This window comes from Lepus europaeus, chromosome 12, assembly GCF_033115175.1.
Source record: "Lepus europaeus isolate LE1 chromosome 12, mLepTim1.pri, whole genome shotgun sequence".
Lineage (NCBI taxonomy): Eukaryota > Metazoa > Chordata > Mammalia > Lagomorpha > Leporidae > Lepus > Lepus europaeus.
The window spans coordinates 59895749-59909389 of NC_084838.1; the positions used below are offsets into that span (position 1 = coordinate 59895749).

The window sequence follows — 13641 nt, forward strand, 5'->3', positions numbered from 1 at the left end:
GATATTTTGATGAAAACAAATGAGAAGTAAGCAACATTAGATTCTCTTGACAGTGACATTGAAAGACACTCAGCCAGGAGAATGCCCCGGTGCAGGGAGCTGTAAGGGAGTTCTCACTCTGCAACAGAGGACAGTGGTTTATCTGTGTCCTTGCATCCATGGCTTACTTATTTCTGTGGTAGCCACTGCGGCCAACTGAACACATGTGGGTTGACTTTTTCTGTGGAATATGCTTTCTTATTATCTTGTAAATTAAATATTTGCCCTAGTTGGCTGTATAAAATAAATGATTGGGAGAATTTGAACCCAACCGGAGAGCAGAACAACATGAGCAAAGCAAAAATAAGAAAAAGATTATTTAAAAATTCCACTGCAAATAATTATACTCCTGAACTGGCAAGCAAAGTCACAGACTGTTATCATGATGAATTTTTTTTGAGTTCAGGGAATAGATGGCTGTCCTGTTGAATCTTGTTCTCTATTAGTTTACTTAATGAGAAATTATCAGTAAACTTAACTGGCCTTATCTTAAATTTAATGACTCCTCTAGTCTTTTAGGTCGTTAGTAAAACACTGATCCATGCTCAGCTTTTAGGGGTGATAATGAGACAAGTAAGCTTACTGAGGTGGCTGAAGTAGTTCTATTTAATTTTAAAATGTTGATCTTTTGACTTCCTGCCACTAGTTTATATAACCCTCCTGCCAAGTTAAAAGTTTTCTTCATTTTTTCAGTGATTATTAACAAGGAACTCCTTAAATGTCAGATTAAACATCTATTAAGTGTAATATAATGGTGTGAGCCCTGGACTCAGTGTGTTTTAAGCCTGAAAACAGGCCAGAAGGAATCTGACCCTGACTCTAAGTGCATGCTTAACCAATCTTAGCACTTTCCCTAATTAAAATGAATCATAGACTTTGAACTTCATTTAGTACAGGGTAGGAAAGGATGTCAACCTTTTAGGGAAAACTTCTCTAAAGTTTACTTCTCCTTTTTTTAAACCCAAATTTATTACTTGAAATGCAGAGTGACAGAATGAGAGAGAGAGAGAGAGAGAGAGAGAGAGAGAGAAATCTTCCATCTGCTGACTCAGTCCCCCAGTTGGACCAGGCTGAAGCCAGGAGCCAGGAACTCCATCTGGATCTCACATATGGGTGGCCTAGGTACTTGGGTCATCTTATGCTGCTTCTCTGGGGGCACATTAGCAGGAAGCTGGGTCAGAAACAGAGAGCTGGGACTTGAACCAGCATTGGGATATGGGATGAGGATGCCCCAAGCAGCAGCTTAACCTGCTGTGTCATAATGCTGGCCCTTTCTTTTTTCTATGGAAAAATGTGTCCTTTCTTTCTTTCTTTCTTTTTTTTTGTCCCGATGTAGATCCTATATTCTGACTTATTACAGAAGCCAATTGTGTTAGTTAGGGTTCCCCAGAGAAGCAGATTCAACAGGACGTGTGCTTGAGGCTATTTCTAAATTTGGCCTAGCACTTAGGATACTGAGTAGGATGCTCGTATTCCACACCAGAGGATCTTTGGTTTGGCTCCTGATTCCTGCTTCCCTGCAGTGCAGCAGATCCTGGGAATCAGTGGTGAGGTTTGTGATTGGGTTTCTGCCCTTCCAAGAGAGACCTGGATTGAGTTCCTGGCTCCTGGCTTCCTACACTTAGCAGCTGCATGCGTTTGGGATATGGGCCAGTGAATAGAAGCTCTTTCTGTGTGTCTCTTTCTGTCTCTCTGCCTACCAAAGACACACAGTTTATTTATTTTTTTTGTTTGTTTGAGGAAAAATGGGATTAAAAGATAAATTTACTCTGTTGCAAAATAATTGAATTTTTTGACTGTTTATGAATACACATTTCCGTGAACTTTTGGAAGACCCCTAGTATATGAATATATAAGAAGGATTTTATGGTGGCTGAGAAGTCGCCTGATGTATTGTCTAAAACAGGAAAGCCTGCAAAGCCAGTGGTACAATGTAGTCTCAGTTTGAAAGTGTGCGTACCAAGGGAGCCCATGATGTAACTGTCAGTCTGAACTCCAAGTCTGAGAACCAGGGGAGACCTGAGGCAGGAGATGGGCGGCACACACCAGTTCCAGAAGGGACACTGTGTTTGCTCTTTCTCTACCATTTTCTTCTATCTGAGTCCTCAACAGTTTGGATGGTGAAGGCAGATCTTCTCTAGTCACTGTACTGAATCAGACATCAGGGACTGGCACTGTGGCATAGTAGCCTAAGCCTCTGCCTGCGGTTACTGTATCCCATATGGGTGCCTGTTCGTTTCCTAGCTGCTTCTCTTCTGATCCAGTTCCCTACTAATGGCCTAGGAAAGCAGTGGAGGATGGCCCAAGTCCTTGGGCTCCTCCACCCATGTGGAGACCCATAGGAAGCTCCTGGCTCCTGGCTTTGGCTTAGGCCAGCTACAGCCACTGTGGCCATTTGGGGAGTGAACCAGCAGATGGAATAGTCGCTCTCGTAACTCTGACTCTCAAATAAATAATTTTTTTAAGATCAGATTTAAAAAGAAAACAAGAAACAAACATTAATGACAGACACACTCAGCTGCCTGGAAGTCTCTTATCCGCTCATGTTAATGCATTAAAGTAATCACAGCAATTCAATTGAATATCATTCATTCATTCATTCATTCATCAAACGTAATGCATGCCATGTACTGCATATGAAAACTGGCAGTGAGGTACAAGGCTAAAGCCACAGCTTTGGCTCTCCAGAAGCTCACACGGAAGTTTGAGCAGTGCAGTGATAAGGCAGATCAGAATGGGAAGGGTAGAAGGAGAGAGTTCAGGTAAGGCTTCCTCGACAAAGACTGGGCCAGTGTTCATCACACCTGAATGGTAAAAAACATTTCAAAATCAATCCGCTGAAGACTGAACTCATCATCTTGCTCCCCAAATCTGTCTTCCTGTTTTTTCTCTGCGGAGTCATCACCTTTTGTCACCTCCTCCCTTCTAATCATCTAAGAAAGAAACCAAGATGTTGTCCCAGATTCCCTTTTTTTTCCTGACCTTCCTTTTTTCCTGTTTTTAAAAATAATTTATTTTTATTTATTTGAAAGTGATATATATATATATATATATATATATATACATATACATATACATATATCTTCCATCTGATTCCTCAAAAGGTTGCCAGGCTGAAGCCAGGAGCCTGAAATTCCATCTGGTACTCTCATGTAAGTGACAGTGGCCCGAGTACTTGGGCCATCCTCCACTGCTTTCCCAGGCACATTAGCAGAGAGCTGGGTTGGGAGTGGAGCAGCTGGGACTCCAATCATTGTGAGATGCCAGGTTCATAATGCTGGACTCACTCTGACCACCTCCTCCTCCTCCTCCTTCTTTTTAAGATTTACTTATTTATTTATTAATATTTATTTACTTATTTGAAAGGCAGAGTTATAGAAAGAGGGAGAGAGAGAGAGAAAGAGAGAGAGAGAGAAAGAGAGAGAGAATCTTCCATCCGCTCTCCCCAAGGCCACAATGGCTGCAGCTGTGCCAATCTGAAGCCAGGAGCCAGGAGCTTCTTCCAGGTCTTCCATGTGGGTGCAGGAGTACAAGGATTTGGGCCATTCTCTGCTGCTTTCCGAGGCATGTGAGCAGGGAGTTAGATAGGAAATGGAACAGCTGAGTCTTGAACCAACATCCATATGGGATGCTGGGGTCACAGGTAGAGGTTTAACCTACTACATTACAACACCAGCCCCCCTGGCCTTCTCAAGAATCTGGAGCCATCGTGGTGGACAGAGGATAGTGGCCCTGGATCTTGGGCCCACTTGATGCAGGAAGGGTTTTTCCCATGACAGCATGGTGAGGTGGAGAAATAGACTGTGTAGGAAGTCGAGTTACCGCTAGAAAAACAGGATTGATCACTGAGGCAGAGATGTTAGGCAATGACAATCTGCGAACCAGATCAAGGTTTGTACTTGGGAGATTTGAAACCAAGACAGTCTAAGGAGTAATACAAGGTTGAGAAGGCTGGATCAGAAGTAAGGTACTTACGGTACCTGGGTGGTGGTTTTTCTTTTAAATAGAGGCAAATTATGTTGCTGAGTAGCATGATGACGTAAATGGCATATCTACATCCTTACTAGTGGTATGGAAAAGAACTGGAGTGAGTGGCTATGAACAGAAAAAGTTTATTAAGAGTTGTGTATCTTCTCTGGCCTCAGAATCAGCCCTTAAGGCGTTCGGATCTGGCTAAGAAGCCCATGAGAGCATTTCAGGCGTGGAAAGCCAAGTCACGGTGGCAAAAAAAATATTCTACATGAAGGATCTCTGTGAGTGAGACCCCAGTGGAAAGAAGGGCCATCAAAGAAGGAGGTACTTTTCTCTGAAGGGAGGAGAGAACTTCTACTTTGCTTATGGCCCTGTCTAAATACTGATGGAGTTTGTGGACTCAAGAGGCTTCCATAGCCTTGGCAGCTCATGACAAGAGCCTCGGGTGATCACTGACATCATAAAAAAGAGTGTCAGTTGTTAAATCAATAACAGGAATCACTGTGCACTTGCTCCCCATGTAGGACCTCTGTCCTTAATGAGTTGTACTATGAGAATTAACAATTAAATTAAAACTTGTCTTCAAACAGTACTTTATACTTCATGTGTCTGTGTGAGTGCAAACTGTTGAAATCTTTACTTATTATAGAGTTGGTCTTCTGTATATAAAGATAATTAAAAATGAATTCATAATTCATAATGAAGAATGGGATGGGAGAGGGAGTAGGAGGTGAGATGGGAGTGGAGGTGAGAGGGTGGGTACAGGGGGAAGAACTGCTATATTCCTAAAGCTGTGCATATGAAATTTATATTTATTAAATGGGAGCTTTCTAAAAAAGAGTTGTGTATCTTTTTTTTTAATTTAAATATTTATTTATTTGTTTGAAAGAGTTACAGAGAGACTGAGAGAAGAGAATGAGGACTTCCATCTGCTGATTCACTCCCCAGGAGTTGAGTATCATTTTAAAAACCCCACAAGCAGAATTTAAGTATTTTATCTAAATTAAAACCTTTAAGTAGAGCAAGTGTTTGGCCTAGGTGTGAATTTGCCAACTTACATGCCCATGTCCTGGGGAGGTGTTTGACACCTTTGGGTGCTGCTTGGGATATCTGTATCCCAAATCAGAATGTCCGGTTTGAGTCCTGGCTCCTGTTCTTCTGATCCAGCTTCCTTGTAATGTACACCCTGGGAGGCAGGAGGTGCTGCCTCAAGTATTTGGGTCCCTGCTGCCCACATGTGAGATTCATTTTGGGTTTTGGGCTCTTGGTTTTCTCCTGGCCTAGTGTTGGCTGTTGTGGGCATTTGGGAAGTGAACTCATAGACAATCTCTCTGTCCCCCTCTCTGTCTGTCTTTCAAATAAAATGAAAGTTAAAAGAAAAAGATGCTTGCAGTGTCCAGGTTCAATTCCTGGCTCCACCTCTGATTCCAGCTTTCTGCTAACAGAGATCTTGGGAGGCATCAGGTGATGGCTCAAGTATTTGGGTTCCTGTCACCCATCTGGGAGACCTGGATTGAGATCTGGTCCCTGGTTTCAACTGGCTGGGCTGTGGCCCTTGCATGTGTTTGGGGGAGTGAACCAGCAATGATAATTCCCTCTTTCTCTCTCTCTTTGTATGTGTTTATCTCGATCTCTCTGCCTCTCAAAAAAATCTAAAACATTTAAAAATATATAGGCATATATTGATTTTTCAAACTTCTCAAACTTTTTATTTGAAAAGCAGAGATACACACACACACACACACACTGACAGACAAGCACAAAGAGATTGCCAACCCACTGCTTCATGCCACAAATGCTCACAACATGTAGGTCTGGGCCAGGCTGAAGCCAGGAGCTGGGAAATCAATCTAGTTTTCTCAAATGGATGGTAGGGACCCAACTATTTGAGACATCACCTGCTACCTTCCAGGGTGTGCATTAGAGGAAATTGCATTGGAAGTGGAGTTAGGACTTAAACCCAGGCACTCTAATATGAGAGGTAGGTGTCCCAATTGGCATCCTACCCACCATGCCAAATGCCTGACCTGAACTCTCAAACTTTTGTTGTAGGCCCAAGAATTTCCATTTCAGTTTAGATCTACTCTTGAATTTTCCTTATACTCTGGTTTCTCTTCAGATCGTATAAATCTTTCACCTTTTACTCTTGAATTTTCCATCCTCTTTCTTGCTGAATCATTCCCTTAACTTTCAGCATCATACAAAGTTCCATTGTGCAGCATTGATTATCCTCTAAAGACCAAATGCTGCACAAAGGTCCCAATGCTTGTCTTCCAGCCTGACCCTCTGTCAGTTCCTGATGCTCACATGTGCAGTTCTGCTGTTAGTACCACTTATGGTGCAGACTACACACCTCAGCTGCTCCACATGTCAGTGCATCTGTGTGTGCTATTCCACCAGCAGATCACCCTTTTGGTTGAAGGGGGTCTAGTGAATTCCTACTCAATCATTTAACATCCAATAGTTGACTACTCCCTTATCTTCCTGATTTTCCCAGGTAAAGCTAGTTGCTTTGTTCTCTTTGTTCCAACAGCACTGTGTATATGAGGATACTTTAAAAAATTACATGGAAAAATGAAATTATAAGATAAGTTTAGGGGCCAGCTATTGGACTAATATTTTAAGATACCAGTTGATGTGCCCACAGTACCGATGTTCAATTCCAGGGTCTGAACCTCAGTCTTTCTTCTTGCTTATGCAGTCCTGGGAGGCAATGATGATGGTTCAAGTGATTGGGTTCCTGCTGCCCACACAGGAGACTCGGAGGAGCTCTTGGCTCCTGGCTTCAGTCTTGGACAACCCCACTTATTGTGGACTGTCTCTAAAATAAATTTAAAAAAATTTTTTAAAGACAAGTTTATTTTTTATTTTATTTTATTTTTTTCTAGGTATAGAAACTATTTATTAACAGAGAAAGCCCACAGACTCATTTCTTCTTGGACACACCCACAGTCCGGCCGCGGCAGCCCATGGTCTTGGTGTGCTGGCCTCGGACGCGAAGGCCCCAGAAGTGGTGCAGCCCTCGATGGGCGTGGATCTTCTTCAGCCACTCCAGATCCTCCCGGAGCTTGTTATCCAGACCGTTGGCCAGGACCTGGCTGTACTTTCTGTCCTTGACGTCTTTCTGTCTGTTCAAGAACCAGTCCGGGATCTTGTACTGACGCGGGTTCTGCATGATGGTGATCACCAATTCCACCTTGTCCTCAGTGAGCTCTCCTGCCCTCTTGGTCAGGTCAATGTCTGCTTTCCTCAGCACCACATGGGCGTACCTTTGTCCCACACCCTTAATGGTAGTCATGGCGAAGGCTATTTTGCACTGCCCATCGATATTGGTGTTGAGTACTCGCAAAATGTGCTGGAACTTCTCAGGGATCACTAGAGACATGGTGGCGGCAGAACCGGCGCCGAGCAGGCCTCCTGTGGAAGCGACAAGTTTATTTTTATACATTTTTTTTTGAAATCTGTGAATAATGTTTCTCATATATTTCTGGGAACTTTTTTGATGATTTTTATATATTCTTCAAAGGCTCTGCATTATTTCTCTGGCAGATTGAATTCATTGAGGGCAGGAACCACATATGAGGAGGATACCTCAAAGAGTTCATGTAAAATAGGATTAAAAGATTAGTTTGTTTGAATAGGTATTCTTCCCAGCAGTTAAGAAGCCCGCATCCCACATTGGAGTACATGGGCTTGATTTCTGGCCCTAGCTCCTGGGAGGCAGCAGTGATGTTTCAGAAAATTGGGTCCCTGCCATCCACATGGGAGACCTGGGTTGTGTCCCTGTCTTCCAGCCTTCACCCCATCCCTGCACCAGCCCTGACACTGTGGGCATCTGGGGAGTGAACTAGTGATGGGAGTGCTCTCTTTCTCTCTTTCTCCCTTCCACTGTCTCTCTGTATCTCTCCCTCTCTCTTTCTGTCTCTCCCACCAAAAAATGTTTGTGGAAAATAGAATGAAAAATTTAAATTTATTTTTTAAAAAAGATGCATTTGTTTTGGTGCAAAAAATGTTTTGAGGGGTTGGCATTGCAGTATAGTAAGTCTTTTACTTGACTTTCAGTATTCATTGACAAACAGATTCCCAGAAACATTTGAGATGACAAAAACTGGGCAAAGGAATGCATTTTTTTGTTTGTCAAGAGAAACTGTCATTGAAACTATCAGACATAAACCAACCTGAATTCAGAAGAAAGAAAAATCTCTGAATATCATTTCTGATGTTTAGTGCCACTTCAACTTCTGTCTCTAGGTAAGGTTTGGATGAACATGGTACAGTTAGAAGAAGTATTTCCATTCAGTATTTTGAGTATCCTTCTGACCAACACACTTACTAAATATCAACATATTCACAAAATCCTAACCGAGAAATAATGGATGCTTCATACATACACAGCCCCCTCACATTTACACACCCACTAACTTTGTTGTTCTAAATCTAAGATTTCCAGGTAACATGGTGGGTGGGATTTGGAATAAAAAAACCCTGGCGCCATCAACAGACAGGTGTAGGAGTTTGGCTGCCACCTCAGGTTAGTCACCCTCTGAACAAAGAACTATGTGCTCACTGTAGATCGTAAGCCCACACTCAGTAAACTGAAGTCCCCTGTTACAATCACAGTCTGAGCAGCCCTTTGTCCGATGCACACTGTCTGGACGAGGTGTGGGGGCAGATAAAAGGCTCAGTTCCCAACCCCTGCATTCTGCAACTCTAGTGAGAATCCAAAAAGCAAAAGAGGAGAGGGAGAGATCCCAGCAAACCTTCCCTTAACTGTGTGTCCTTGCTGTGAACAGCAACCATAAATCATCGAAGATGACTGGAGCTGAAGCGATACAAACTCTTTCAGAAATGATACATGTTCAGGACAAAGTCAGCCAGGACAAAGTGGAAGCTAAATGGTTCCTAGGGGAAACAGTGAAATTCTTCCTAATCAGCTACAGTTGCTTGGATGGTTTTTGCCTAATGGCTGCACGTATAGGGTTTGTCAACAAGATGAATTCAGAGAAGGAAAGTACAACTGACAGTTTGCATCTTTCCGCCTCAAGGGGCACACTGTGTTGGAGAGGAGCATTGTCCTGAGCACTTTCTGTTTCTCCTCTCAGAAGAAAACAGAGATTGCCTTCTAGTGTCTGCTCTTTCCCAGCCCCTACACATGTGGCCTTAAAATTACTATGAGTATATGAATATATGAGAGGTGACCATGGCCACAGAGTCAGCAAGCGGAGCTGCCAAGTTTCCTTCCTCACACCAAATTTGCACTTCTCTAACTAGCCTGCAAAGGCTCCGTTAATCTCACCCTAGTGCCTACTATTCCCACCTCTGGATCCCCAGTCACTGGATACAAAACCAGAACCTGGGTGGTTACACTGAGCTGTCCCCTTCTCCTGAAAAGTCCTTCCCTCCCCCCATCTCTGTAGTGCCTGGTGCCCCCCAAGCACAAGCCTACAGCAGGGACACCAGAAGAATCACCTATAGCCAGTTCCAGAGATTGAAACTTCCCTTGCATTTGACCTTAATTCTTTCAGCAAACACACCCATGCTGACCCTTGTCACTTGCTTTGCCTGCCACAGACATGCAACAGAGCGAGCTTGGGACACAGCCTCACTTCTCAGATAACAACACCCACCGTTCTGGATCCCAGTGACTAAGGAAAACCACCCCCTGAGCTGCAGAACGGCAAGATGCAGATGGGATTAATCAGTGCTTTACCACCCTGGGTGTACAAGGAATCCCCTGGGGAACTCTGTAGCTACTGAGCCCAGCTCTGTGCCACAAAGTCTGACTCATTTGGTTTGAAGTGGAGCCCAAGCAATACAAATGCTGAAGTTCTATAGATTATCCTGATATGTAGGCAGTGTTATAAATAATTGACTTCTCTATACACATATGTGGGAAATCCACAGTCGAAGTATTATTTAGGATGGCAATCCGTGGGGCTGGCGCCATGGCTCACTTGGTTAATCCTCCACCTGAGGCACCGGCGTCCCATATGGGTGCCGGGTTCTAGTCCCAGTTGCTCCTCTTTCAGTCCAGCTCTCTGCTGTGGCCCGGGAGGGCAGTGGAGGATAGCCCAAGTGCTTGGGCCCTGCAACCGCATGGGAGACCAGGAAGAAGCACCTGGTTCTTGGCTTTGAATTGGCGCAGTGCCAACCGTGGCGGCCATTTGGGGGGTGAACCAGCGGAAGGAAGACCTTTCTCTTTGTCTCTCTCTCTCACTATCTATATCTCTACCTGTCAACTAAAAAAAAAAAGAAGGATGGCAACCAGCATGTGATGTTGCTTACACTATAACCAAATACAGCTCGGTGCAGTATGTAAAGGGCAACAAAAGCATATGTGTGATGTAAACTAAGATCAGCAAATTCATGGCTGCCCCTAACCTCTGTGTCCATAATCACAACCCCCTTTCCCTCTGTGTCCTGGTTTTCTATCTCTTCCCAAGAAAGCATCTTGTCTGTCACATGTGATGGAGCTCAGTTGTACACAAGCTGAACATACACTTAAAAACCCATCCTGGGGGGATGGGGGCAGGAATTGTGGTGCAACAGGTTAAACTGCTACTTGGGACACCCCCATCCCATATTAAAAATATACATTTAAATAAAATAATTAATCCATGAAAAAAGCTATTTAAGACATTAGTTATTCAGTGAACGCTGATCAATAAACTGCCACCTGCCAGAAGTGGGCCAGCTACTAGCAATATGAAGTCTGATAATACTAGACATCTTCAAAAAGTTCATGGAAAAGATCTATTATGAAACAACTACACATGGATTTCAAAACTTTTTTAAAAAAAAAGATTTATTTATTTATTTGAAAGACAAAGTTACAGAGAGGCAGAGAGAGAGAGAGAGAGAGAGAGAGAGAGTTCTTCCATCCGTTGGTTCACTCCCCCAAATGGCTGCGGCAGCTGGAGTTGAGCCAGGAGCTTTTGCCAGGTCCCCACATGGGTGCAGGGGCCCAAGCACTTGGGCTATCTTCTACTGCTTTCCCAAGCCACAGCAGAGAGCTGGGTTGGAAGAGGAACAGCCAGGACTCGAACCAGCGCTCATATGGGATGCCAGCACTGCAGGCAGTTCCAGGAAGGTAAAATATATCAAGGAGTTCTGGTTAATGTAGGGTTTCTTTGCTTGGGAACAGGTAACAAAATGAGTAAGTCAGAAACTTTGTGTGCACTTGGCTCTAGGCTGAGAAGAGGGAAGGCAAACAGGTGAAGGGAAATATTGGGCTCAGGCAAGTGATGTTAGGTGGACTTTCCAGAGCAGGATGGGGTGGATGTGGGCTGTGGGAAGTAAACTCTGGCTGCAGACACAGGAATGTGAACCAGAGAACCTGGAGGAGCAATGGATGGTGCCACATGAGTGAAGGCAGGCAATTTTCCAAGACTTCTGCCTTATATTGACACTGTACAGTGACAGTAGCATGCAGGTGCTGTCACCATGTGATAGCCTGAAATTATAAGTGGCCAAGTAAAGTAGGCTGGATGGTTAGAAGTATGAGTGTACAAAGTATATTAAAGTTGAAGGCTGCTGATAGTGGAGTTCCTTCACATAACTGAATATGGATCTTACACCATACAAAGGAGCAAAAGAATAAGCAGAAAGGGCCGGCACTGTGGCACAGAGGGTTAAAGCCCCGGCCTGCAGTGCCGGCATCCCATATGGGCGCTGATTTGAGTCCTGGCTGCTCCTCTTCCAATCCAGCTCTCTGCTATGGCCTGGGAAAACAGTAGAAGATGACCCAAGTTCTTGGAGCCCTGTACCCATATGGGAAGACCTGGAAGAAGCTCCTGGCTCCTGATTTCGGATTGGCTCAGCTCCAGCGTTGCGGCCAATTGGGGAGTGAACCAGCAGATAGAAGACCTCTCTGTGCCCACCTCTCTCTGTAACTCTGTCTTTCAAATAAATAAATAAATCTAAAAAATAAAATGAATAAGCAGAAATATATCCTATGATCTGTAACATTTTGCTTCTGGATTATGTTGCACCATGGAAGCTTCCAGAAAATTGTAATGCAAAGGTCAACGTGTCTCAGGACTTGAAGTCATTCAAGGGAAGGATATACACACCACATAATGACATTCCAGTCAATGAAGGATTGTGTGCACATTGGTAGTCCTGTAAGATTACACCAGTAATTACTAGTAACATCAATGCCATCTTGGTTTACTTATTACACTCTATGATTTTTGCACAATGGTGAAGTTGCCCAACAATGCGTTTATCAGAATGTGCTGTTGCAGTTAAGGGATGCGTGACTGAAAAGTCCTCAAGGCAGTTATTAGGGTGCTTTGCCTAAGCAATGGTTGCTTTCCTAGTGGTGCTCACTAATACCCAAGTTCTTGACTTTGCCTCAAGAAAAAACTCATGAGCCAGTCAGAGGATAATGAATAGCAGGTAGCAAGTGTTTTATTGAGGAAGTGAAAGTACACACTCCACATTGCTCACTTGGAGGGGAAGAGTTCTCTGCTCTGAACTGAGTTTAACATTATGTGGGTTGTTTAATGAAAGGGGAGGCACATTTATGGCTTTCTGGGAAGTGGGAGATTTCCAGGAATCTAGCTATTAATTCTTTTCATTGTTTCATGTGGTCTGATATTTGCTGTCATGGCAGCTGGTGGGTGTGTCATTTGGCATGCTTATGTATTTTTCTCTTGTTTATGTGTATTTTGTCAATTTAATTTCCAGGACCACAAAGAAACTAGGAGGGCAAAGCAAATCTCCTCTCTTTCACCGTGTATATTAGAACTGTTCTATTTGAGCTTGCAATGTGTGCATTTGTGTGTTTGTGTTTGTTGATGAATATGTGTGATAAGGGAGAGGGATGGAGTTGGGTCACAAGCTAGCAAAGTCATTTGATTTTTATTAAAAATCTCTTCAGACACATTTTTGAAAGTAGATTTTCTAAAGTTATGAAAAATAATAATGTTCAGGTAAATAATACATATTTTACAGATTTATAAAGTGAAAATTAAGTTTCCTGATTGATTCATAATTCCATAATCCAATCCTATTTTAATCCCTGGAATAAATCACAGCTAACAGTCTGTGTATTCTTTTTTTTTGACAGGCAGATTGGATAGTGAGAGAGAGAGACAGAGAGAAAGGTCTTCCTTTGGCCGCTACAGCCAGCTGTGGCCGGCGCACCGCGCCGATCCGAAGGCAGGAGCCAGGTGCTTCTCCTGGTCTCCCATGGGGTGCAAGGCCCAAGGACTTGGGCCATCCTCCACTGCCTTCCCGGGCCATGGCAGAGAGCTGGCCTGGAAGAGGGGCAACCGGGATAGAATCCGGTGCCCCAACCAGGACTAGAACCCGGTGTGCCGGGGCCGCAGGCGGAGGATTAGCCTATTGAGCCGTGGCACCGGCCAGTCTGTGTATTCTTATAAAAAATATTTCTGAATTTTGAATATGGCATTATGTCTTCATGAACTAAAATTCAAGTTTAGTATAGTATTTTTATATAAATGATCACTAAAGATATAATTTAAATTCTTAACATTCTATTATCACTTTAAGAACTAATAATTTAATAATAAATTTTTAATTACACGTTTAAAAATTTTAGACAAAGATTTATTTTATTTATTTGAAAGGCAGACCTACAAAGAGAAAGGGGGAGACACAGAG

General features: G+C 43.3%; 1 protein-coding gene across 1 annotated transcript in view; it reads right to left on the reverse strand.

Annotated features, from left to right (window-relative positions):
• Window positions 1-6902: 6902 nt before the first annotated feature.
• The window catches only part of LOC133771857 (small ribosomal subunit protein uS13-like), a 43650-nt gene continuing 36911 nt past the window's right edge, over window positions 6903-13641 (reverse strand). The window contains exon 3 of the mRNA XM_062208221.1: window positions 6903-7428. Coding sequence (XP_062064205.1) covers window positions 6938-7396 — 459 coding nt within the window. The 5' untranslated portion in view covers window positions 7397-7428 and the 3' untranslated portion in view covers window positions 6903-6937. The remainder of the gene's footprint in view (window positions 7429-13641) is intronic.